Below are 26562 nucleotides of genomic sequence, written 5' to 3'. Positions count from 1 at the left end.
AAGGAAATGGAAACCCAGGGAGATGCCGTCAGTGTGCCTAACCCTTAGATTGAGCTAGGTGCCCGCATTCTTGGAGATAGAGAGTACAGGACCAACTCCTATCATCAGAAGGTGCACAGCTGTTTCTGAACCTTTGCTTCATAAGAGTGGAAATTCATCTACAGCCACAAAAGAAAGTAAAGCTTGTTTTACTGCTGCTATCCAGAGCAGGATATCCTAGCGGAGGTCAAGGGGGGCAAGAGAGCGGGAAGGACAGAGCCATGGCCGTCTCCGATGCACCCGCACCCGGAAGTGATGCGGCACAGACACCCCGTCCCCCCCAGACAGCCTCAGAGAAAACGGGGAACTGCTCACGGACAACGATTATGTCACCATCATTCCTATAGGCAGAAAAGTACAACAAACAGAAAATTATGTGAAATGGTTAAATAAAGTATACTTGGTAGTTCTAAGCAAGCAAACATACATTCCATAAAATAACAATTTGGTACCTCTAAGAATTGGTGAAAAACTGGAAAAAGGGGCCAGATTTTTCCTAATAACAGTCCCAACATGCACTTGGCAGTGTTTATGTCTAGGCTGCGCTGGTCCTTTTCCTGTTTAACAAACAAAAACAAGGATGAGCCAGATGCCCCCAAATAATAAATTCCAATAATCCAAATTTCTATTTCACTTCAACACAAAATTAGTAAACAGCTCATTTGTCATACACCATAAAAACCCTGAACCAAACCTGAGGTGGGGGAGGGGGATGGTTCAAATGCAAGCGACGGCTTAATCAGTTCGGTGCTGTCAGTTTACCGTGGGCAAGATTCATGTCAACGGAGGGATCGCCCTAATGCAAAAGCGATTAGTTATGTAGTCACGGTATCTATGATCATTTCATGGGATAAAGAAAAATCTACAACTCAATCACTTGCTGCGACATTTATAATAATTATCCAAATCATAATTATGGACCCCAAAGCCTGTAACTTTACTAAATGGAATTTAAAGGTTTCGATTTCCATGCTTAGGAATCAGGTTTCCTTAAGAAAAATCATTTTTTCCCACAATTTTATTTCACTGCTAAGTGTTTTTCATTGTTTTTCTTGAACCTAAAAAGCTGGAATTAAATCAACTCCTAATAAATGCTGGGGCTCTGGAGATTCCGAGAGGATGAACGCATCCACGCACTGGGGAGCAAAGTGTCTAACGTGCTGTGCTGCAGTCCTCCTTACCTTGGATTTATTAGATGTGGAATATCTTAGCAGAACACCCCTAACTAGTAGCCAAGGGAAAGACAACATTTTATAAGGAAACCAGAAAAGCAATAATACATAAACCTGAATATGGGCAGATTAAGTTCAAGTTCACTTCTACTTGCGATGAAGGATCCTACTTTCTCGTTCTCACCTTTCCCACAAGTTTCCATTCCAGAAATACAAGCAGGCTGTTTCTAAGTAAAGGGACCGAGGACCTGGGCCCATGAGCGGTAACCTCACATACCCGAAGCTAGCCGCCTTGTGGTATTTTTACTACAGCGGAAATGGGCAAAAGGATTTTCGACAAAGGGAGAGTGAGCGCCTGGCCATCCCGCTTGGGACGGAATCTCGGTGTTCGTCAGATTCAGGGATGATGCTGGGACCACCCCGGTCAGCCACGTCTGAGCCACACATACCTTGCGACCAAATTAACTGTTACCTCGAGGACTCTAACACTGAGGTGCTCACTAGTACACACGGCATCTCTGGCCATGACACTGCATTTGAAAGTAAAAGGACTTGAACAATACGGCCCATGGGAGGGCCCCGCTCAACAACAGTACACAGGGCAGATGCAGATACAGGAAGATGGGCAACAGGTCTGTCTTCCGTCCCAGTGGCTAAGGGTTAAGGACTGTTCCCCGACAGACCAGGTCAGTTGGTCCAAGTCCCCCTTCTCCATTACAGGCCACGCATACGGAGTCTGATGATGGTGGGGGCCCAGCTCCACAGTTCCATGCAAACAGGTGGGACCTCCTTTCCACGGCGTTCTCTGCCTGTCTCCTGGCCACGCATATGCTCTTGCTCAGGGCTGCGGGACTCACTCCCAGGGAGAGGAGGACAGGAGGAGAGGCGCGCCTGAGACTGCCCACCTCTCACCAACCACCCTCCTCGGTTTGCTGCATTACAGGGGCTCACACTTCTGCGAGGCACTGTGCAAGCAAAGGGACAACTTCCCCTTACCCTGTTACACGGGTGTGGCACACAGCAACAGCACACCACACTATAAAGCAATCCACAAAAAAATAAAATAACGAGCAAACTGTTGAAAACACACGCGGCACCACGGGACGGGGCCCAAAGTTCATTTGCTGAACAACCGCTCAGGTAGCACAGGGCTGAGGCCACCGGCGTCCTGCACACCCTCTCCCCCTGAGGAGTTTGTAATCGCTCACTACGCCTAACGTCGCTAGTCTTGCCTTGATACAGTTGTGCCTTCTTCCAACATCAATGCCTCTGTCCCCATCACGATGGACATACACTAAGGTGACAAAAAAAAAAAAAAAAAAAAAAGATACAAAGGACCTGGACAGACTCTTTGCAACAATATAATCATCTGACAAACTGATGATCATGAAGGAATTTCAATGCATGTGTTTGGCAGTGATGCCAAAACATGGAGGAAAGGCATCAGACTCACAGGACCGGAAGCTGAACAGCACTCACTTACTCCTGCTCTGCAAGGGTGCCAGCCGGCAGCTCGCAATCACTAACACCATCTTCTGCCTAGCAAATAAGAGAAAGATATTATGGACGCACTCGCGGTCTGAAAGGTGGCATCTCGCTGAAAACCAACATTGCCAGTGGGGGGGATACAGACTAAGTGCAAATGACCATGAATGGAAACGCTCAAAGTTCCTGGGAACAGCACGGTTGAGAGCTCCCACAGCACACATCTCCTAACCAGCAAAACTGGAGACACGCCCAGGGGGTTCTAGACAATGATCCTAATGGCCGTCTCCGCAAAAGGGCTCCCAATCAGAAGTGAAAAGAATCTTCTAGGATGCTATGAGGCAGCCATCGACATCATGGGCAGTTAAAAAAAGAAAAAAAAAAATCACCTTAACAAATTCAAGGAGTACAACAAAGAAATACTGAAGCTCCTTGAGAGAAATTTGAATAGTACCCTGTCAACACTGACCTGATGACCCTCTGCTCTTGGAGCAACCAGGGAGCAAAGGACAGATTTCTGCATCTCAAGGACAGAATCTAAGCAGAAAGGACCTTGAGGCAGTCTTGTCAAGAGCCCGTCAGCACCCCCAAAGGCCCATCAAGGCTAAAGGAGAAGAAACCAAACTTTCCTTCCTGCCTACTCCTGACCCAAGAAGTGGGGGTATCTCTTGCACGCACTTCCATTGTCTAGGAGAACAGCTTAGAAAAGAAGTTTATTTTTCGAGTAATAATAGGAACCAAACAGGTTCTAGACACCAAGGATATACTAACTCCCTACAACACACAACTAGAACTAGATTCTGCCTTGCTGTCTTCCTTAAACAGAGATTTTTAAAAGCGCAGTTACAGACGAATCGGGCCTCTTCGTGGGGCAGCCGTAAAACCAAAGGAATGTACTCTGGAGATCTGAGGAAGTTATGTGTCATCTCTGGATTAAATGCATTCCTCAAGCTAAAGTCTAACAGCAGCGAATGTAGAAAGTGATGATGTTTATCAAGGTCTGATTTAAAGTTGCAGTACCTATTTACATATATTTAATATATACATAAAAATTACCTTGGTTTATGTAAGACTGTTCCAGGATAGGTCTTCTTGTAAAATATGAAAATTAAGCACTTTTTTTCTTAAATGGCTCAAATGACTTAACAATAACAGAAACAAAGCGATTTAAATATGTAAATACGGTATTACAAAATGAGTATGTCACCACCTAGGTATCTAGATATTCTGTACAAGAGGTTCCCAACTTCCAGATTCTCTATTTCCAATTTTCACAGTGTTAACAGCTTAAAACTTGCATGTGAAATGGGGCGCCTGGGTGGCTCAGTGGGCTGAAGCCTCTGCCTTTGGCTCTGGTCATGATCTCAGGGTCCTGGGATCGAGCCTCACATCAGGCTCTCTGCACAAAAGGGTGCCTGCTTCCTCCTCTCTCTCTCTCTCTGCCTGCTTCTCTGCCTACTTGTGATCTCTGTCTGTCAAATAAATAAATAAAATCTTAAAAAAAAAAAAAAAAACTTGTATGTGAAAAGGGGAGCCCCAAATTATTAAAAGTATAAAGAAAAAAAAAACCTTAAAAAAAAAATCCCTCTTGTTTTCAAGAGAGACTAGGTGAACTCAAGAAACCAACAGTGACTACAACTCACAAACATAAATGGAAAATACCAAGGCAGAAATTGGTGCGTGAAATCAAAAGGCCTAAACTGAAGACCTATGACACATGCCCTGCAATTCTTCTAAGTCACCACTGGCATTATAAAAAAGAAAGCAAAAACGCAGTCCTCCTAAACACAGCTACCTAAGGGAACAAATGCAAGGTAAAGATAGCGCTAAAGAACTCGAATTTTGATACGGTTCTGTTTTTGAAACTGATAATACAATAAATCAGTTTTTCAAGTGGGAGTCTTTTTTTTTTTTTTTAATGCATGTGAAAAAACAAGCAAAATGTCAAAAAACCCAAGAGTGCCCTTCCACTGGGAAAAGTGAAATAGTTTTGCTCTTAGAACTTACCCAGCATTCATTAAGATAACAATGTTTGCAAAACAATTACTTAATTAAGCTAAAATATTGACGCTTCCTTTAAAACAAAAGAAAAAAAATCTGCCAACAGTCTTTCCTTGTCATTTTACTTGGCACAGATTCCCTGACTGTAAGCACTACTCTTGGAAAACAAGTCATTATTTGGAACTTGAGCTTTGCAGACAACCTAAACCATGTCAGTGTAGAATAATTGAACAACTGTTCCTAATTCTATAGGGTAATTTAAGGACTACTTCAGCTGCACCAAAAGCTGTGAAAGGAGCCTTATACTGAAACACATTTAATACAACGGCTCTGTCAGGACAGGGGCTATTCTAACCCCTACTTTATAAATAAGGAAACTGAGGCACGGGGAGCTGAAGGACCGTCATCAACCAGTCGGTGAAGTCCACGCCCGAGCTCTTGGGTGAGTAGCACAGCACCTCCCTGAGAACGGTTCAGGCAGTGCAGTCGCATCAGCTTTACAGCTAGCGGCTGAGCAACCCGCGGACCGATGCGGCCGAGCAACCCCGTCTGCCCCGCGGACCGATGCGGCCGAGCAACCGCGTCTGCCCCGCGGACCGATGCGGCCGAGCAACCCCGTCTGCCCCGCGGACCGATGCGGCCGAGCAACCGCGTCTGCCCCGCGGACCGATGCGGCCGAGCAACCGCGTCTGCCCCGGACCGCTGCCCAGGGTAAGGAAGCGGGGGTGAGCGCACCGCCCCTCCTGCCTACTTTCATCCTCCCCCGGGACCACCCCCTATTTTCTTCCGAATTCACAACGAAGAGCAGAAGAAAGCGGAGGCACGGCGGACGGGTGTGTGCGGCGGGGGCGTAGACAGGGAAACGAGGCGACTGCGCCGCTGACGCCCCGAGACCGACCCACGCGAGGAGAGAAGACCAGCGGCTCCGAGATCGCAGCGGACTCGGTCGGCGTCGGCGTCGGGCCCAACTCTCTGCCGACACGGGCCGCTGCGCCAGGCCTGCGAAATGCTCCTTAGCAGCTTCTGCGTTGCTGGTTTGCAGGGAAATGACTCAGCTGCTGTTTCACTTAGAGGGAGACGTGTGACCTCTGCCATCCCGCCCGGGCACCGGGGCCCGCCCCCCGCAAAGCGCGCCCCGCCGGGGACCGCCGCGGGGAGCACCGCACCAGCCGCGGGGAGCACCCTGCCAGGGCCGGGAGCAGCCTGCCGCCCACTAAGCCCGCGACCGCGCCTCCCAGGAAGGGGCGCTCGGGCTCTTCTGCCTCCGTGGAGCCCTCCGGTTCCACTTCTTCAAGCTGGACCTCCAGGAGTGCGGGGTCAAGAACTCCCGCCAGAGAACTTGCCCACTCTTCCCGGCGCCTCAACGGAAGGCCTCCCTGCCTCCAGCGGTGGCTCCTCCCACCTCCTCTTCCTGCCCTCGGTCTGTCCGTCTGGATCTCTCCGGTCTGTCCATCCGGATCATCTCCCGCACTCTAGGAGGCCCCCCGCGTCCCCTCTCTCTCCTTTCTGCTCCGGGCCGGACGGGGCCTGCGCCTCTCAGGGCTACGACGGGGCTGCGCGTCCCCCTCGGCCCACCATGTCCCCTCCTCAAAACTCTGAGTGTCCACTCGCCCCGTGACCGCAGCTGGCTACCTGCCTCTGCCATAGAAAACAGGAAAAACCAAATGTACCATATTTAATAACTCTTCCCAGATCAACACAAATTACTATGCTTAGTCTTTTACCTCATTCCATTTGTCCAATCTTATTCTCACTAGATCCTTAAAAAAAGAATCAAGAAAAAATGGCTGTTTTATTTTAAATGAGTCCATATAATGATACTTGTTTATGTAGTAATATTTACATTTGGGGGCGGAACCCTTCTGCAAAAATGCCCACTTGTATGAAAGAATTGGCCATTTCAACCCCTGAATGTGTGTGTTCCACCATCTTCCTCCACCAAGACACCACAAGATGGGGACAGTGTGAAGTCAGGAAAGGCAGGGTGGCTCTGCGTGCTGTTCCCTCCTCTCTGGTTTCCAGTCTCAACATCTGCATAATGACAACACTGGACCACATGGTCTCTTGTGGTTTCTTTCAGCTCTAAAGTTTCACAATTCTAAGACATCCATGAGACTATAAAAGTAAGTTCAAGTCAAAAATTAAGTTAGAAAAATAATGACAACAAACCACTATTTTTAATTGGCTACAAGTTTGAAAGTGAGGGAAAAAAACCCATCACATTCATAGGGCTATGTAATCTTGGTGGAGAGATGTCAAAGAGGTCATCTTGCCATCTTCTGGTACTGTATCATAGCTTCTTTCCTCATATATTAAAGTATAATTGGAAGTATTTAACATAAACCATTGTTATTTATAATAGCGAATACTTAGGATACTGAAACAATAAGAAAGCTTAATTTCTGTTAAAAGTTTGGTTTTAAAAGGTCTGCTGTGTTAATTATATGTTATTACCTCTAGGAGTTCTTTCTTAGTAAGGAAAAAATAAATATTAGAGGGCAAAAAGAGGAGATGGACTTTTCCCAACCAAGATGAAGTTAGAGAAATCAGATTTCCCCTCTCACTTTGAAAGACTGGGAAACTGGACCAATTATCTGAAATGATGGCTGTCACACGATGGACAACAGGCAGCACAGGACCATGACCGCTAGAAGGAGACAGGACAGAAGGCCTAGGGTGATACCCGCTCATTGTTCTGAGGCAGGTTCCAACCCAGAACACAGGAGGAAGAAGCCAAACCAAGCCCAGGGGTTCTTGCTGAGTTGGAAAGGACAGAGGCTGTAGTTCAAGGAGGCAAAGGTGATTATGATTTGTGGGACAAAATACCAGCAAGGTGGGGGCCTACACAGAGAGGTATCTGGAAATCCATAGAGTGTCTCCCCTGGTCATTGGCCAAGGACTTATCTGTGCAAGTGCGAGAAGAGACTGAGTATAGGGAAGGCAGCAACCACTCACTGAAAAGGAGTAAGAAGAAAGTCCCAGACCTCCGCAGGGCTGGGGGAAAACCCTGTGTTCCCACCAGCTACAGTGGAAAGATCTAATACACATGGCCTTGGGTAGAACCTCAAAAGAGACTTACCAGTGGGGCTGAATCATACCAAAACTGAAGGTTGCTCCAGACCACGACTTTCATAGGATCAGTCTGGTTCCAAGGAACTATAACTGTACACCAGGACAATGCTTACGCTCAATCTTATTTAAAGGAATACAGCAAAACTCAGGAACCAATAACACCTGGCATCCAATCAAAAGCCAAAAAAAAAAAAAAAAACTACTAGGAATGCAGAGAACTTGTCAAATATGATCACAATCAAGACAAAAATTAAGGAATAGAAAGATACGTAAAAACGAGAGACGTGATGGTACCAGGAAACGGAGTTTTTAAAACACCTGTCATAAACATGTTCTAGATGTTCAAGAAGGTAGAAGATATTATCACATAATGAGGAGAGAAATGGATATAAAAAAGGCTCAGATGGAACTTCTTCTCCAGCTGAAAAATACAGCACCTAAAATGATAAATAAACAGGCCAGGATTAACAGCAGAATTAGACACTGAAGAAGAAAAAAATCAGTATTAGCAGGCATCATAAGAAATATTACAAAGGGTAAGGGGAGACCCCAAAACTGAACATGGAATCACTGGCTTGTGGAACAAAAATCAAGCTTCTAACACAGGTGTTAACTCCTGACCCAGAAAGACAGAAAGAGGGAACAGAAAAAATGCTGAAGAAACAATAGCTGACAATTTTCCCAAACTGTAAGTCCACACATTCAAAAAACTGAACAAACCCTAACCAGAATGAACAGAAGGAAAATTATGCCAGGGCATATCGTAATCTACTCGCCAGAAAGGAGGGAAAATGAATAAAACCAGCTACAAAACAAGACACTATGTTCAACGGAAAAATGAACATCAGACTTATCATCGGAAACTATTTAAGACAGAAGACAAGGGAAAGAGATCATTTAAAGAATATTAACAGTCAATCTCTAATCTTTTATCCAGAGAAGCACCTCCTGTATCGAAGGCAAATTAACTTTAGAGAACTCACTGCCAGAAAGTCTGTACTATGAGGAATGTTAAAGGGAATTTTTTAGGCAGAAGGCAAAGAATACCAGGAGGAAATGTGGATCTACGTCAAAGAGCACAAACATGGCTCATAAAAGATATCTTTGTCTATTTAAAGCAAAAGTGATAACAATGTATGCTATGGTCTGATGTTTGTGGCTCCCCCTGAATTCGTATGTTGAAATCCTAACCCCCAAGGTCATGGGTATTAGGAGATGTGGCCTTTGAGAGGTGGTTAGGTCATGAGGCTGGAGGTGAATGCCATTCTAAAAGGAGACCCCAGAGAACTCCCTCTTCCCCTCTGCCACGTGAGGGTACAGCAGAGAGCCATCCAAGATCAGGCTTCAGGCAACCACCAGAGACCTAACCTGCTGGCACCTTGACCCTGGCCTTCCCAGCCTCCAGAACTGCAAGAAACAGATTTCTGTTACTTAATAAGCTACTTAGTCTCTGGTATCTTGTTATAGTAGCCTGAATAGACTAAGACAATATACTGTGAAATTTATGGGACAAGTAAGTACCATGTCCCACAGCGGTAGCAGAGAGTATGGGAGGGCAAAAGTAAAGTCTGCTATTGTAAAGGTTCTTGCATTATACATAAAGTGGTAAAATATTATTTGTAGATTGTGAAAATATAAAGATGTATACATCAAGCCTAGAGCAACCACAAGAAAAATGAAACAGAGAGGCAGCTATTAAGGCAATGCTGGAATGGAATGATTAAAATGGGACCATTTAAAAAAAATACCTCAATCCAAGAAATCATGATAAAGGGGAAAAAGGAACAAAACAGATGAGACAAACAGGGAAAAAAAATACTATAGGACACGTAAGTTTAACCATACCGATAATTACATTAAATGTACATGGTTTAAGCATCTCGAGAGGGTATTTTCAGACTGTCTATATGTTATCCTTAGGAAACTATATCCTACCTGTAAGAAACCTGCTTTAAACATAAAGACACGAATGGGTTTAAAGTAAAAGGGTGGAAAAAAACAGATCCTGCAGACTTTAATCAAAAGAAAGTAGGAACGGCTGTATCTGTATCAGACAAAGTAAATTTCCGAACAAGGAACATTACTGGAGATAGAGAGACATTTCATGATACTAAAGGATCAATGCTTTAAAAATCTGCAACCATATGAACTGTATGTACACCTAACGTCTGCACTTCAGAATACGTGATGAAAACGACAGGAGGAATAAAGCTGGAGAGTTCATCGCTCCTCTCGGTAACGGACACAACCCAGAAGGCAGGTAACGGGAAGGACAGAGAAGACCGGAACAACACTATCAACCCGCGCCACCTAACTGACCGCCGTAAAACACTTCACCCAACAGCTGCAGGATACCCATTCTTTATGCGTTTTACACAAAAACACATTCATCGCGGCAGGTTGTGTTCTGGACCGCAGACCAAGTCTCCACACGTGTGGTGAACTGAAATGACACGTGCTGTGTGTGCCCTAAACAACCAACGTGTCAAAGAGGAAATCAGAAGGGAAAATGGAGAATATCTTGAACTGAATGCCAACGGAACTGAATGCCAACGAAAACATGTACAACACCTCAAAATGGCGGATGCGGTGATGCAAACCGAACCGAAGGGTCCAATGACAAAGCCATCTCAGAGCGTATTTCGGCCCAGCTGAATGTGTCTGGTGAGGACTAATATGGGCGGCAGTTACTCATCTTCCCTACCGGTAAGAGGAGTTCACTGGCAGCGCTCAGTAAAGGAAGGATCTCTGCTGGCTGCTACTGGGGAGGCAACGAAGGAAAATGCCGACTCCCTGGCTCCGTCCGAGACAAGGCAGGCCCGTGCCCAAACCCCACAGCCGCGCTGGAGGCGGCAGCAGTGGTGGGCGGGGGGCGGGGGCAGGACCCCGAGGGTGTGAGGGCAGGGGAGGCTGTGGGCAGGGGGACAAGGGGATGCGGGTGGCTGGGCCCAGAAGCCCGAGGCGGCAGAGAGCTGTGGGAGCGCAAGCAGGGCTCTGGGCGGGGGGCCCGATGACGAAAGGCAGGAAAGCAGAAAGGCCAGAGCAGGTTCAGCAAACAGCGGGCTGGACGTCACAACACATGTGTCCCATGAGAAAGGAAACCCGAGGGCCCCGTGGCCTGGACGTGGGACCTGACCCTGGGTTTGAGTCCGGATCTACTGCTGATGGACGGCGCGACCATGGTGCAATGTCTCTGCTTCTCCGCAGCCCACTCCCCTCCTCTGTGAAGGAGGCTGAACCCACCCCTGCTTGTCACGCACTGTGTGTTGGGGGACAGCCACACCGAACACAAGGCGAAGCACGACATACCCTGAAGGCCCAGGGGGCGGAAGGAAGGCTCTGCAGAGCCGGAAGGTGGCCCGGTGACCCTGGGGCTGAAGGCAGACGAGGGACACCCTCCTGACGGGATGCTGGATGAGAAGTGACAGGATGTGGAAACCAGGTGACTGTGGCAGCGCAGGCCTGGAGTAACTAGGGCCTCGAGTGGTGAGGCTGTGGTGGAAGCACCGAGGAAGAGGCCAGCAAAGGGGGCTTCTGCGACAGGCCACACTGACGGGCCACACTGACGGGCCACGGATGCGCAAGCCGGGGCGAGGAGTAAAATGGAACTCGGGGCTAAAGCAGCGGGTGTGTGGCAATCTCTGACCCCCAAACAGAAAAGCTAGAAAACAGGGCTTATTTTGGTGAGAAGCTGTAATGCTTTGAAACACACTTCGCCCATACAGCAAGAACAGCGGACTCTGGGAGGAACCCGGTCTCATGTAATAAAATGGTTAATCCTAAAAACCATGTAGCTATTCTAAAAGCATCAGGCAAATAACTCCCATGTACAACTTCACAAATGCCATTTAGTACAACACTGTGTCTGAGCTGCACCATATCATTTCTAACATAAACTTTGATGTGTTGTGATTTTATTGGTAGGTTATAGAAATGCAAAAATTCACAAATGAGGCCATGCTAGAGAACTACTAATGTGTTATTACAGATGCACCAGAATTTACCGTCCAGTAAACCCTTGGGGCTGACCTACCAGAGTCAACGCATGTAAAAAGGGAAAAAGATCAGCATGGTGATTATGTTTAAAAAAAAAAAAAAAAAAAGAGTTCTCTGTCCCTGAACTCTCTGCTTTAAAACCCAATCAATCAAGAAAGCCTCGTCACCTGAATCCACCAAATGCACAAGCCTAACAGAGACCGCAACACCGTTCCTGAATAGAGTATAACCGTATGGGCCGTGGGCTGTGTGTGAATGAACACAGCGCCAGCCCGAGCCTCGGGACTCCCCACCCACGGTGACTCGGCTGAGAAAACGAGACTTCATTCACTCCAGCAGAACCACGGTCACACACTCAGATGGGCCTCACCACGTGACAAACAAGATTGCTCACTTTTCAGCACGATGACTAGAAATTATGTCTGAGTCACGTTCACTGGAATCCGCTTGGGTCTAAACTTCAAACGATTCCCAAACACAACACAGCACCCAGAGGGAAGCTGGATTCTACCTGAGTGGCTTACTCTGGTAACTCAATGGGTGAAGGTCTGCTGTTTCACCAGAATGACAAGCTTTCCCAAGCCTGTCTCAAAGACATTTAAGAAAACGGTCTACCGCATGTCCATTTGTAATTGACTTCTAAGCCAATCTCAAGAACAACTGAAGGTCTGCCATCACAGCTTTCTGCTAACATGCTACATTTTTGCCCAGAATCAGTTAGTTTAGAAAGCGTACATGTAGAAAGAAGGTCTAACTAGCATCCTGGGAGTAACTTACTCAACTTTGTTGCTCGCAGCATGTAAAAACAAACCTCAAAAGGCAATAAGAAAAGGGGGTGGGGGAGGGAAACATCTGGAGAGGCTCCAGAGAACTCACCCGTGCAAAGTCAAATGCATATCTGTAAATAAGTTTAAAGTTTGTAGAATCATTTAATAATGATCTTAAGTATTCCAAAGTATTTCTGAGTTTTTCTGTTGTATCACATCTAGAAAAACAGAATAAAGGCAAATTATAACCTGAGTTTTTTTCTTAACTGGGTCGTTACATAAAACAGAATATCTAAAGAACACATTCATGACGATCTTATTTTTCCCACATTTTTGACTTAAAAACATTTCCAATGTACAGAAAAATGGAAAGGACAGTAAACAGGCACCCACATACCCATCCCCTAGGTTCATAACAAATACTGTCAGATTTGCACCTTCTCACATACAGGCACTTTTTTCCCGTACCAGCTACTACTTCAAAGTAGCTGGCCAACATTACGACGCTTCAATCCTAAACGTATGAATACCATCATCACTCTTAATATTTTACCAATGTCAACTTTCTTAGCTAATGTACAACCCATATACAAAACTTCCAACTGTTCCCCCAATTTTCTTTATAGATGCTTTTTCTTGATCCAGGATCCAATCAAAGCTCATGTACTGTACTGCGTTCATCTCCTTAGTCTCTAGAAGGACGTCCTGCCTTTTTCTGTCTTTCTTGACAATGCCATTTTCGAAAAAAGTCGTTCTGCAGAATCCCAGTTTGTCAGATAATTTCCCTAGGATTATACTTCAGCTAACTACTTATGGTAAGAACACTGCCCATGAGATCCTTCTCTCTGTGTCCCACGGGGAAGCTCCTAATGTCAGTCTGGCCCATTGTGAGTGATTCTAAATTGCTTCATTCAATTTAAGTACCATCCCCCAGATTCTCTACTAAAAGGTACTTTCCCTCCTCTGAAATGGTATATAATTTATGGGCTGCTATCTTGAGACTGAATCCTGTTCCTCAACAACTTTCATCCGGTGGCTTTAGCACCCACCTGCTTGAATCGACTTCAAATTTGAAGATGTGAAATGGTGATTTTCCTGACTCTCTCCTGCTGTGACACTACCGGCTGGAGCTCTTCTATAAAGAGAAGTTCTACTCACCCCTTCTTCTCTTCTGGACTTAAGGATTTTTGCTTTTTATTCAGTGTTATAATCTTGCATTGCCTTTCGTCTTTGTGATGCACAAATTGTCCTCATTTGGGCAGCAGCCCCTCCAAGCTGGTGCCACTGTCCTTCTGACATGTCCCCGTCAGTCTCTGAGCACGTCCTTGCTTCTGGCACAAGACATCCTAGCTCACTTTGTACTATCTCTACCCTAGACCTGAAATCAGCTATTTCTCCAGGAAGCTTTGGTGATAAAAACCCATTTTTTACAGGTAAATGACACACGGTTTATTTTTCCTAAGGAAGCAGACTAATTGGCTATTTTTACAAACTGATTTTCTGTTCCTAATATCTAGCCCTTAAAAAGGAGAACCAAGAGTCACCACTTCCACCAGTGATATTAACCTTTTCAATGCTGGATGTGCTTCTTACTAAGTATAAATAATGCATACTATAAGTCTTATCAAAGTAAACATTTTACATACTTGATAAACTAAAATATGATTCATACTAGAGCACACTGATCTATTTTTAGCAATAAATCTTTAAAGGTTTCTTTTTTGTAGCTAACTACAAAACAGTTCCCATAATCTAATGAGATAATAAAATATTTAAAAGCCAAAAATTAGAGTAAATGCTTCATTTCTATGAATCTACAACAATTTAGAATGTCCTCTATTTCTTCCTGATGTTTAGAAAGTAAAAAAAAAAAAAAAAAGATAACAATTAGAGTATTTTAGAAGTCAGAGAAGGCTTCTTGAAGGGACTGAAATGTTTGCTGACAGTTAAAAGCAGACAGCAAATATTTTTAGCAGAGAGGGTCTTTCAGATAAAAGGAACAGCACGTGCAAAGGCCCAGTGGCAGAAGGGGGGCATGCCAAGTTAAGATGAAAAGGAAACCACTGTGACTAGACAGGGTAGATGAAGAGGGGAAGTTAAAGGGAGGTGGGGCCAGGCTGTAAAGGGTTTTGCGGTCCAGACTGTTTTGTTTTTTTAATTGACTGCTGGAAAAAAAAATGGAAGCCACCCTCTACACCATGGGAGAGACCACAATAACTGGGCCTGCATCTTAAAAAGCCCACTCTGGATCTCTATGGAGAAAGATTGGGGAAGACTAAAAAAAAAAAAAAAAAAAAAAAAAAAAAGATGTTGCTAGCCTAGATAGATCTAGTGTCAGACCCCAAATGTGGGGTGAACAGTGGCTCAAAGGTCATATAAGAAAAGCAGTAAATGGGAGTCTAGGAAACAGGAGGGGAACAAGCTATCTCTGCATTGGGCCTTCTACTGTATGGTTTGATTTTTTATTGTTTATATATACATAACTAATAATATTTTATTAATAATATGGGGGAGGGTCAAAGAGGAGAGCAACCAGCTAACCCCCAAACATTTAAGGCCGAGGTCTCTGCTCTTCACAGGAAGGGCAGGTGAAGGACCAAAGCCACAGGACATCAGCCAGATATGGGCAGGTGGTTTAGGGGACTCCTGCCCAATGAGAGGAAGAAGAAAGATGTTTGTTGCAACAGATTCGAGGGCAGGGACCACTCATCTAGACAAGGGCTCTGGCTGCACAGCTAACAGAAAAGGAAGGAGCTGCGAATCTTCAGGCAGGACCACAAGGCCAAACGTGAATGAAGCTCAGTTGCCTGCCTGCGAGTCCTGCCCGCACCCCGGCCAAAGACATCCTTCTGCTTGAAAGACACCCAGAGCTCCTGTCTGGAGTGTAAAGCATACTTCGTGGATGTACCGAAGACAGTGATGTGGTTTAGGGCTAATATCATCAATAAAGGGTTTAATCTGCTTAAAAAGGGGCCCTGATATGTACCCCAGTGTTTGCAGCAACAATGGCCACAATCACCAAGCTGTGGAAAGAGCCAAGATGCCCTTCAATGGACGAATGGATAAAGACATAATCCATATATACAATGGAATATTATGCCTCCATCAGAAAGGACGAATACCCAACTTTTGTATCAACATGGATGGGACTTGAAGAGATTATGCTGAGTGAAATAAGTCAAGCAGAGAGAGTCAATTATCATATGGTTTCACTTACATGTGGAGCATAAGGAATAATACGGAGGACATTGGGAAGAGGAAAGGAAAAGTGAATTGGGGGAAACCGGAGGGGGAGACAAACCATGAGAGACTGTGGACTCTGAGAAACAAACTGAGGGTTTTGGAAGGGAGGGGGGGCAGGAGGATGCGTGAGCCTGGTGGTGGGTATTAAGGAGGGCACCTATTACATGGAGCGCTGGGTGTTGTGCATAAACAACGAATCTTGGGACACTGAAAAAATAAAATTAAAAATAAAATAAAATTTAATTTAATTTAATTTAATGTAATTTAATTTTAAAAAGGGGGGGTCCTGCCACACAGTCTCTAGACTGACCCCCATCAGGGAACAGGCCGCTGAGCGACCCTGTTTGAGCCACAGATCGCCATCTAGTGGTCACTCCACAAGATCACGTGCAGGGCCTGTGAAGAAACCAGTTTGGGGCACTGAAGCGAGCCGCCAGAGATTTTCCAGAAAGCAGTCACATCTTCAGCCCATCTTCCCTGCTTTTCATTGTAGCACAAGTGAGAAAACTCCTATTGGCCCAAGCCCAAGAGTGACAGACCATGCCACTCCACTCAGGGACATCACCTCCCAAAACAAAATGTGCACTTATCGGGGGACGGTTTCTTTTGTGATTTTGCTCCTGTAACAGACTCAGAAGCACCAGAAACTGGAACAATAAGCCTCAAAGGTTCTGAAACCAAAAGTAAATTCTCTATTACCTGGGGAAAGGCCTTTACCCCTTCACTTAGCCACAGGTATTTTTCTGGCCCCTCATCAGCTCTATGCTGAGTCAGCTACCTCTCTGACACTGTTTTGTTCTGTTTAGGGTAAACATCCCTATAAGCTTAATTCATCAGAGGTAACCTAAAGCCTATATGTTGCAATAAGGCGATAAGCAAAACAAAGAGTCGACTGAAATGAGCTGTGCCTTCTGACTGAGAATGATCTACAAAGCTTAGCAATGACTGTGCCCCACCAGCTGCTGTCACTCCTTCCAACACTCACGAAACAAGGCCCCGGTGGGGCCGGGCAGAGTTCTGAGAGCTCAGGTGCGAACCACAGCGCACCACTCCCCCTTCCTGATTCGAGAGGCGCTGGCGGAGATACCCAGGAAGTGGCGGAGCTCATTCAAACCTCTGGTTCCAAAACCCATGGGCTGTCTGTCTTTGGCACGTTCCCACTGTACAGTAACCATTTTTTTTTAAGCTTAGCATTTTCATCAAATATACTAAAATGTTATAAATACAGGTACTGTCATATAATTTTAATTCCACTTTGAGTTCAAAACACTTCCCTAAGGCACGTTTAATAAAACTAAAAGAGAGCAAAAAAGAAAAAAAAAATCCAAAACAGAAGACAAAACAAGTAATTCAGAAGATGGACCACCTTCTGTCTTTCCAGCCTGAGTGATTAGTTTCCATCCTTATGTACTTCTTGTCCATATTTACTGGGCGTGCACACCGTATAAACACAGTTCTTACTCAATTCAAGAAGCCTAGAGAAAAGTGGCCTTATTACTTTTAGATCTTTTGCCTGAACTTTGCTTCCGAGACCCTGCCCTGAACGGACTGTCTTGTTCATGGACTTTGTTTCCCTAGGATGTAGAAACACTGCTCTTGGCACGACCCGGCCATTCAAATACTTGCTAAACAAATGATGCCTCTAGGGAGGCCCGAGGGAGGGGGAGTGGAGGTTCTTAAAACTTGACAAGATGAAAATGCTAATTCTGAACTATAAAGAACCTTAGAGGTTATTCCGAGTAATTATCTCTTCTCTCGTCTTGGGGAAAGCTGTCTCAGAGCTGCACAAGGAGGAAAGAAAGCAGGCTTCTCAGTGTCCTGAGTGGTCGGGCTTGTCATTCCGCCCCAAATGGGAAGGACCAAGTTTCGTACAGGAACACATCTGCCACCAAGTGTGTCACACCAAGTGTTAACCAGGGCTCCCAACGAAGGACTAGCAGGGTTCCTGTAATCCCCCTCTGCACCCCCGAACATACGCACACCTCCTCCAGGGAGCTGCGCACTTCCCAGCGAAGGTGGCCCCCACGTGGGAAAAGCCTGGCATTGTGTAACTTTCTTTGGTAAAGGCAAACGTCAAGAAGAATCCAGAATGACGTAAATTGGATATTCCACACTCCCTCTTAAGACAAATGAAAGTGTGTCTGAAAAATAAGAACGGTGCCTCCTCTGAAGCCTTGATATGAAATAAAACCTTGATATGGCCATGCCATCATCAAGACAAGGATCCTATAATGGAGCAGCCATCCTGTGCCGTGTTCGGAAGGCAGCAGAGAAAGACAGCGAGGAAAACCATGGAAGTGAGTAGATGTAAAACTGTCAAGGAGATGTGCCCAACACCAAAAACACAATTTTTAAAAGAGATTTCAGAGGACTTAATCCCTCAAACTCTAGGCACCGTGCTATTGACTTTTACCTAAAACTCATTCGCCATCAGACAATAGGTGATACAGGAAGAATGTTGACTTAAGAATCAGAAGTCTGGGGCCTTCTTCTCCTTTCTGCCCCTTTTATCATGTACCCCTGCCTAGCCTCAGTTTCCTCATTTGTAAAATGTGCAGGAGAAAGCCTGATCTGTCTTCTTCACCAGGCAGCTGTGAAAACCATAATCAACTACTACAGCCAGGTGCAAAGACAGCATTTTTATCAGTAACAAATGTATGACCCTAGTAAGTTGGCAAGTTCCAAATTGTTTCAATAAAACCATAAAACCATTTCCACTCCAATGTCAATCCAATAAATATCAAAGTCTATTATTCCAAGTTGAAGTGCAAAAAAAAAAGATCAAAGTTACCATGTTTAGGATCAGCACTTCACCTTCTAGGACCATGAAATATTTACGTACCCATCCCAACCGTATCCTTCAGTGCCCAGCAGAGGGTAACAACTGTTTCCTTGAATGAAACTCTTAGTGTGTCCTCTCCCTCACTCACACACACACACGCATGCGTGGAAAGTGAACTCATAAAACCACTGGGTTTTTTGTGGTTTTTTTTTTCCCCTTATTCTGGCTCAGGTAATACAAATAGAATCATTATTATCACTTTTTAATTACCAGCGTAACGAAGTTCCATTTTTCCCCAAAGCTAACATCAGATTATATAAAATAGAAGATATCAAATATTTTCATTTCTAAGTTAAACTCAAGTCAAAGTCTTCCCCCTACCTGAAAGCCGGATGCTATTACGCCTTTACTGTTTAAGCTTTAAGTCTGCGCTGATAGGACAGCAACCAGACACACGTGGCCACCGAGCTCTTCAGATGCAATTAATGCAAACTGAGGTGGACCAGAAATGTAAAACATGCACCAGAGTTGGAAGATTTAATATGAAAAAAAGAACAGCTCATTAATTTTTAAAATACTGATTATACATTGGAATAATAACATTTTGGATATTTGGAGTTAAATAAAATATATTAAAATTAATTTTACCTGTTTCTTTTAACCTTTATTAATGGAACTATTAGAAAGTTTAAAATGACACACTGGTTCACATCTATAAGAGGTTTCTATTGGGCAGATCTGCTCTAGAAGAATACTAAAATAAACAATATACATTCCATACAAATTTTAATTTAAATTCATGCATAATGTCCTCTTCACCAGGTAAAAATGGGATTTGGTCTTTACACCTATGGCCACAGATGAAGTCTGCCAGATCACCTGGCTTCCTCCAGTCACCCAGCCCGGGCTCCCTAACCTCCCTTAGAAACAGCCAGCTGGGAAGTGCATGGAGGCCTCCCCCACAAATCCACTCCCAGGGCAGCCTCGGGACTTACTGTAGAGAAGTCATTCCTTTCAACCATTCCTGCAGAGTGAAATAACCCATGTTTTGTGCATCCAATTTCCAAGCTAGGACAAGCATAACTACCTGTATAAAGACAAACAAACAAAAAATTAGAACCAATCAAATCAGAATGACAGATCTGAGGAATTAAAACATATCAACAACTTTCCAGATGCCTGTATTTACGGTAGTTTAGTCATTGAAATATGAACAGGGTAACTTCAAAGATGCGTTCTAGTTTGGAAAACATCTTTTTTTTTTTTTTTAGCAATTTCTTTCTCTTTTTTTTTTTTTAATTTTCTGAAGCTCTTTTTTTTTTTCTTAAGATTTTGAGAGAGAGACAGTGAGAGAGAACATGAGCGAGGAGAAGGTCAGAGAGAGAAGCAGACTCCCCGTGGAGCTAGGAGCCCGATGCGGGACTCCATCCTGGGACTCCAGGATCATGACCTGAGCCGAAGGCAGTCATCCAACCAACTGAGCCACCCAGGCGTCCCTAGTTTGGAAAACATCTTAAAATAAGTTTGATCATCCGTCTGTTGACAAAGGCTGGGAGGAACATGAACTCTTACAACGCATGACAGTGCAAGTGTAAAGCCATTAACCACTCCAGAGCGCAATTCCGCAATATTTACCAAAATTAAAACCAGTTACTGACCCAGCAACTCCACTTACGGAAAGTTACCTTACAGATACATGTATACAAAGAGGTTATTATTCAACAATATTTTCTGCAGTATTACTTACAGTATCAAAAGCCTGAGAACCACCACACATCTATTAATAAGGGCCTAATTAAATACTTCCTTGTTGAATGCTTTCCGCACAAAGAAATACTATGCCACCATTAAGACACATGAAGTAGAGCCATCAGCAGAAATGGGGAACAATCTCCAAGGTTTACTAAGTGAAAAGAGCAGGTGCAGAGCAGCAGGCTACAAAAATAAAAAGGCGGGTGACGGGTCATGTAATAATGGAGTCATATCACAGACACATAATAATGTTTGTGAATTTAACTGTATAGACTGGAGGAAAATTATCTGAGAGGAGCCCAACATTCCACTTGAAAAAGCATGGTGCCTGGACCGAGCACAGGCTGAGTGGCCCAGCCCAATCACTTCTCAGTGTGGCACTGCTCTGGCTTCTAGGGAACCCTCGGAAACGCGGTATCAGGAACCGCAAAAACTCTTGTTTACAGCACAGCTTATCACTTAGCAGCTTTAGAGAAAAGACGGCCCACAGCTCCTGATGGTGAGCTTAATGAATGCCTGAAGGTATGAAGCCAACCGTTTCAAAGGCATGTCCAGCTTCTAACTATCCAGGGCTCCGCACAGCGAAAGAGCTGACCCTACCCATTCATGAGTGTGGAAGAGGAGGAAGCCTTCCCATCTCGTCTACCTCAAAGACCCAACATAAGACGAGGAGTAACTGAAAAGGAAAGGAGGTCATCCCTAGACAGGTAAAGAAGAGGGATGGGGATTTGCTAGGACCACCCCACCACTCTGTGGGGCTGGTTCTCTCTGGACAGTTGGCCATACCTAAGGGACACCCAAGTCCTGAACTGGGGCTATACACTGACAAATGACTACGTGTCTGCCTGTTGTAAGAACAGCAAAAACAATGGGAAGAAAACAGATGTTTCTGCAAACGTTGGCCAGGGACTAACATGTTCCATGTTTGGCAGTTAATCTGATTTCTTTACACAGGACTCGAAGGCTTCATTTCAGCTACCAGAAGAACTTCCCCAAACATCAAGCCACCAGCCAAATGGCCCCACTGGGTCCGACAGTGATGGTGGTAAGAGGATGACATAACAGGAAAAAAGTAAGGCGAGCAGTCAATTAGAAATCACTCGAGATGATTTAATTAGCCTCTGAGAGCCAACACACACATTAAGTACTTCAGAACAATAGTATTTAGGAGATGCAGCAAGTCTGTCCTTTTGTTCTCCAACAAGCTAGTTTGTAGATTAAAAATGTCCAGTTTTATCTAATTTCTAACTGCAAGATTAATGAAAAGCTTTCTCTTCATGCTGACTTTATGGTAAAATTTCCACCTTGGAAATTATTATCTGTGAGAACTGATTCTCTAAGCCCTTGCACCAAATCTCAATTAAATCAATACATGTCAATTTTTAAAGTTACTACGTTTCTTAGATTAAAAAATCTAGATTACTAGGTAGATTGCTAGAACTGATTAGTAAACCAATATTTCCACATACCATGCGTATCATCACAAAATACCATTGCTTAACAGGTTAAAAAATTTTAACTTAAGAGACCAGGAGGCTACTCAGAAGAACTTCCCCCAAAAAGCTTACACGTTCTTCCAAATATATACACAGTAGTGGATCTCTCCCTAACCCTTAGCTTTTCTTGGAATTTTGACTCTGGCATATCAATTTACCTAGGTGAAATGACCCACGTTTTCTAATTCAAACTTGGTATCTTCTCACATAATATGTATACTCAATCTTCTACTGAAGAGATTTAAAGTTCACATAAACACTTGTTAAAACAACGGTTAGGACACAGAAACATACACACACACACAAATATGCAAGAAATGTGGCTAAAAAGCCAAGTCGATATTTGCGATGAGTATTTCTTTACACAAAATGGACTTTTTCTTATGGTAGCTAATCAGGATGCTAATTACTTAAAGGATTTTGTTGTTGCCTTAGTAAATGACAGCACATTTGAATTTTATGAGCCTGCTTAAATTTTATAAGCTGTAAGTCTCAGGCAAAGAGAGGGCTTTACAACCTGTAATTTATTTTTTAAAGATTTTATTCATTATTTATTGCTTCCCACTGAGCCCCAATGTGGGGCTCGATCTCAGAACCCTGGGACCTGAGCCGAAGACAGACACTTAATGACTGAGCCACCCAGGTGCCCTACAACCTACTTTTAAAGTGTTTTCAAGTGCTAAGTCAACAGAGCAGACAAGCCTTTAAAAAAATATCCCCTCACTTATTTTTCAAATGTTAACACTTCTGATATTGGGACATGTTCACAACTGATGCATATCAGTTTACTTAGCAACATGTTTTTCTTTCTTAGTGATGATATAAAACATAACTTCTATTGGTGTCTTAGAACTGAAGCACGCTAATAAATATTTTAGGATAATATTCTGAATTCGGTCTCCTGGGCTTCAGTGTGATTTCACATTTCAAGACTATTTCTTTTCCTTCAGAAATCGAGAACTAAAAGCCTCACCACTGCTCCACAAAAGGATACTAACAGTAGCTCTCTGTAACTGAGTACAGCTATTTGAAGAACCAGAATCAAGGGCAGCACTCCCTCTTCCCCAACAGGCCTTCTCGGGCCCAACTCACTCTTATCCCTCTTACCATTCAGTCCAGAAAACACTCTGCCAACCTCGGCCCAGTCACCATCAGGAAATTTCCTTCATAAAGCTGGTGAAATATTCTTTTCTGTGTCTATGACTAGTAGTCTATGGGCCTCATCAAGCAAATACTCTGTATTGGCCCTGCTGTCCCTAAACCTTTAGAGCAGGCTGAGTAATTTATTAAGATCCCTGAACTAGATCACATTAAAATAACAAATATAAGGACAGAAATCCATGTAATGAGCTAAAAGCTCTTTAGAAAAAGTAAAGCGTTGGGGGGAGTTGGGGGAGGACAGAGGCATAGAAATGTTAAGGATAAAGAAAAGTTTTAAGAAAAAGTGTTAAGCCTTCATTTCCAGTTGTCTTTAAGAGCATGGGCACCAGCAATCTTGCCAAGAAGAGTCTGAATGAGAGGGATGATCTCTTGAGATCTCTTCTAGATCATAAATTCATTTAGGAGCTAAGACATATTTGTTAAATCGGAGGCTAATGCAATATTAGACTGCATGGTTAATGAGCCAGGACACTTGTATGAGTATCGTTTTTCATTTTAGTGTAAGAGAGATGATGTAGGAACAGGAAATAATGTTCAACAATACCATGATGCTAAGAATTAAGAAAAAATAATTAAGTGTATAAAGTAACTTCTAATTAAATTTTTTAAGGACATATTTAGGGCCTTTATATACTAAAAAGTAATCCCTGTGTTAAATCTGATCAGAAGTGGAAAAGCTATAAAAAATTCTTGATCATTACAACCTACTCAAAACCCTGATGAATAATGAATTATTCAAAGATCTGGACAAACTCTACATTGGGCTGGAACGCCTACAGAGGGGGACAGATAGACTGTGACTCAGTCTCCCAACTGATCTCCCACTGAAGGCACACAGACCCATACCACTTTTTAAACATCTAGCCTAATTACTTTATTATAACCAGGACTTTCAGATACAAGAACGTAAACAAGAAAAAAATGACTAACCAGTCACACCATACCAACTGCAATGAAAAAATTTTGCTCAGAAATCAAATTAGATTGGAACTTGTTGCCTAGATTGCTTCATAAAACTAACACACACCGTTACGTTTTTACTGTTGTTTTATTTGTCAAGGGATAAAAGAGGTAAGGAAAAGAGTCAACTGATTTGCCCACCTTAATAGGCTACACTTACATTTTCTGGTTCGACACCAATGTCTTCACAGAATTTCTCCATGCCTTCAGGGCCTACGACATCATCAGTACCTGTGATGAAATGAAACCTTACATAAATTTAATCTTACCAGGTACACTATTACTCCTATAGTAGTGTTATACAGTTAAAATATGATTAAAGGAAACTAAAATCAAGTAACACTTACAGGCCATAATCCTTTCTGAAAAAAAGAAGTCACCAAGTATAAACTATAAAATATTCTGGAATTTCCATTACTTTTAAAAGAATTCGGCTCTGCACAATGATTTAAGTCAGTTTATTGCCACGTCTTCCAACCTGAGGACACAGGCTACACATAATTTGCGTCTCAAGATAAGGCTACCTGAGTTCAACTCCTTCTCTTTCAAGGAGCTCACAGCTCTATCTTATTTTGGTCATAATTTCAATATATAGAATAATCTCCGGAAACCCAACAGGAACCACATAACATTCTTTACAAAATTAACTGGGAAATAACATAATTGCTTCTCTTCCGTAGGAGAAAAGCAACCAGTCTTTCTGTTCTTGATAAGGCAATAAAGCCTCTTTCTTCCCACTCTGGCTTCAGCTTTGTTTCCTCCTAAAAGAACTGCCTACATGTTCTATCTCTACTTTATCTCCCATTCATTCTTCAACCACTGCAATTTAGTTTCTGCTCCTCTCTCTCTATTGAAATGCTTCTTGCCAAGGTCACCAACGACACCCGTCACTGCCAAATCTAACAGACAGCCGGTTTTTATCTGAACTCTCCGTGCTATCTGAAACTTTGGAGTTCTTTCTTCACAAAGTTTGCCTCCTCCCACAGCTTCTGGAAGTACCCTCTCTCATCTGGTTTTCCTCCTCCTTCTCTTTTGGCTTCTTCATGGGTTCCTTTGCTTTCTCCCAACTTGTTAAATTTGACGTGTAGAGTTCCATCTTGAAAGCTTTCCTAGTCCATTCTATACCCTCTGCCAAGGAAGTTGCAAGGGCGCTCAAGCTCTCGGGCCCACACGCTTTCCCTCTTAGCTTGGGACTGTCTACCACGTCCTGTCGGACGGCCACAGCTGAACTCATCTTCTGCCCTGAGCCACCTCCTGCATTTCATTTTCAGCCACCACCTCACTGACCAGATCATCTCTCCATGCCACGCCTGCTCATCCTCCCATAGTCCCTCTCAGCTGGTGGCCCCACCAGAAAACAGAAACCTGGGAGTCATCCTGGACTTCTCCCTTCTTCTACACGCTCCACGTCCGGTCAACTAGCAGGTGCAATGCCAATTTTGCCTTCCAAATATTTCTGAGGGGCTCCTATCCTGTACTAGCCTGTTCAGGCTTTATTCTCCCATGCAGATGACCACAGCAGTCTCCTTGGGATCTCCTGAATTCCACAGCCCCGCATCCCGCGACCCACCCTGCGCACAGCCACCTAAAGGAGCCATCCCAGACATAACCCCATGCTGGCTTCAAGCCCTTCAGTGGCTCCCCACTCCCCGAGGATGAGGTCCAAAGTTCGGCATATCCCGTAAGGTTCTCTCCGATGTAGAGCCTCCCATCTCTCCACCTTCAGCTCAAGTTTCTTAGAAAGAAATGAATCAATAAGCAGTCCTCAATGAATGAAAACTGAGCCGCAGAAACACTTACCTGTGGTTTGCTCCGCACACACGTCCTGCCACACACCTAACACCAGACTGTTCTCTGTGGCCTCAGCTCGCCCTCCTCTCCCCCTTCCCAGCGTCAGCTGGCCGGCTTGTTCAGTCCTGAAGACTGAAACCAGACAGGGAGTCCTCCACTCCCCCCCACGCCCCCCTGCAGAGACTGGGAGGGGGAGTCCTCTGTGACCCCGCCACTCCAGGAGCATCTTCCCACATGCGGCCCATCTGCTTTAAGTCCCGGCTCCTGTGTCTTTCCCTCAGGATTCCTCCAAAGTAAGAGTTACTGTATTTCCAGGGGACCCTCAGCACCCCACCTGTCACGGAGCAGGTGCTTTTAGAAAGCGTACTGAATGAATGAGTGAAGAGTGGAATACAGGAGTCGCTCTACAATCTCTGCACAGCCCCCTAGATCTAGCAAGCCCTGCAGAATCCCACCGTCTTCATAGCTCTGTTTCATCCAGGTAACATTGACCTGACACACGGTGGACCTTTGCTAAAGACGGAGAATACATGGGCCCTGCCCTCCAGGAAGGAAAACAGAGCATAGCATAATTCCTTTTTTTCTTCTTCTTCTTCTTTTTTTTTTTTTTTTTTTAAGTAATCTGTACACCCAACGTGGGCTTGAACTCACAATCCGGAGATCAAGAGTTGCCTGCTTAACCACCCGAGCCAGCCAGGAGTAATTTCAACACAAAATAATGATATACAGAGGCGCCTAGGGGGGCAGGATCCACAGAGCACGCGACGCTCTATCTTGGGGCTGTGGTCCAAGTGCTACGTTGGATGTAGAGATTATTTAAAAAAAAAAAAAAAAACTAAAAAAAA

General features: G+C 44.2%; 1 protein-coding gene across 4 annotated transcripts in view; it reads right to left on the bottom strand.

The window, feature by feature from the left end:
• Nucleotides 1–26562, bottom strand: part of DCUN1D4 (defective in cullin neddylation 1 domain containing 4) — a 70695-nt gene that overhangs the window by 5275 nt on the left and 38858 nt on the right. For 2 of the 4 annotated variants that reach the window (XM_059383680.1, XM_059383704.1), the window contains exons 6-9: nt 24087–24157; nt 19553–19644; nt 12642–12750; nt 492–596 (exon numbers count right to left, since the gene is read on the bottom strand). In XM_059383680.1, the coding sequence (XP_059239663.1) occupies nt 492–596; nt 12642–12750; nt 19553–19644; nt 24087–24157 (377 nt within the window). Of the gene's footprint in view, nt 1–491; nt 597–2694; nt 2751–12641; nt 12751–19552; nt 19645–24086; nt 24158–26562 lie in introns of those variants that run through there. The other 2 variants (XM_059383695.1, XM_059383688.1) reach the window with 2 other exon arrangements.

Source organism: Mustela nigripes, chromosome 1 (genome assembly GCF_022355385.1).
Source record: "Mustela nigripes isolate SB6536 chromosome 1, MUSNIG.SB6536, whole genome shotgun sequence".
NCBI lineage: Eukaryota > Metazoa > Chordata > Mammalia > Carnivora > Mustelidae > Mustela > Mustela nigripes.
This window is presented reverse-complemented; position numbering and strand designations above follow the sequence as displayed.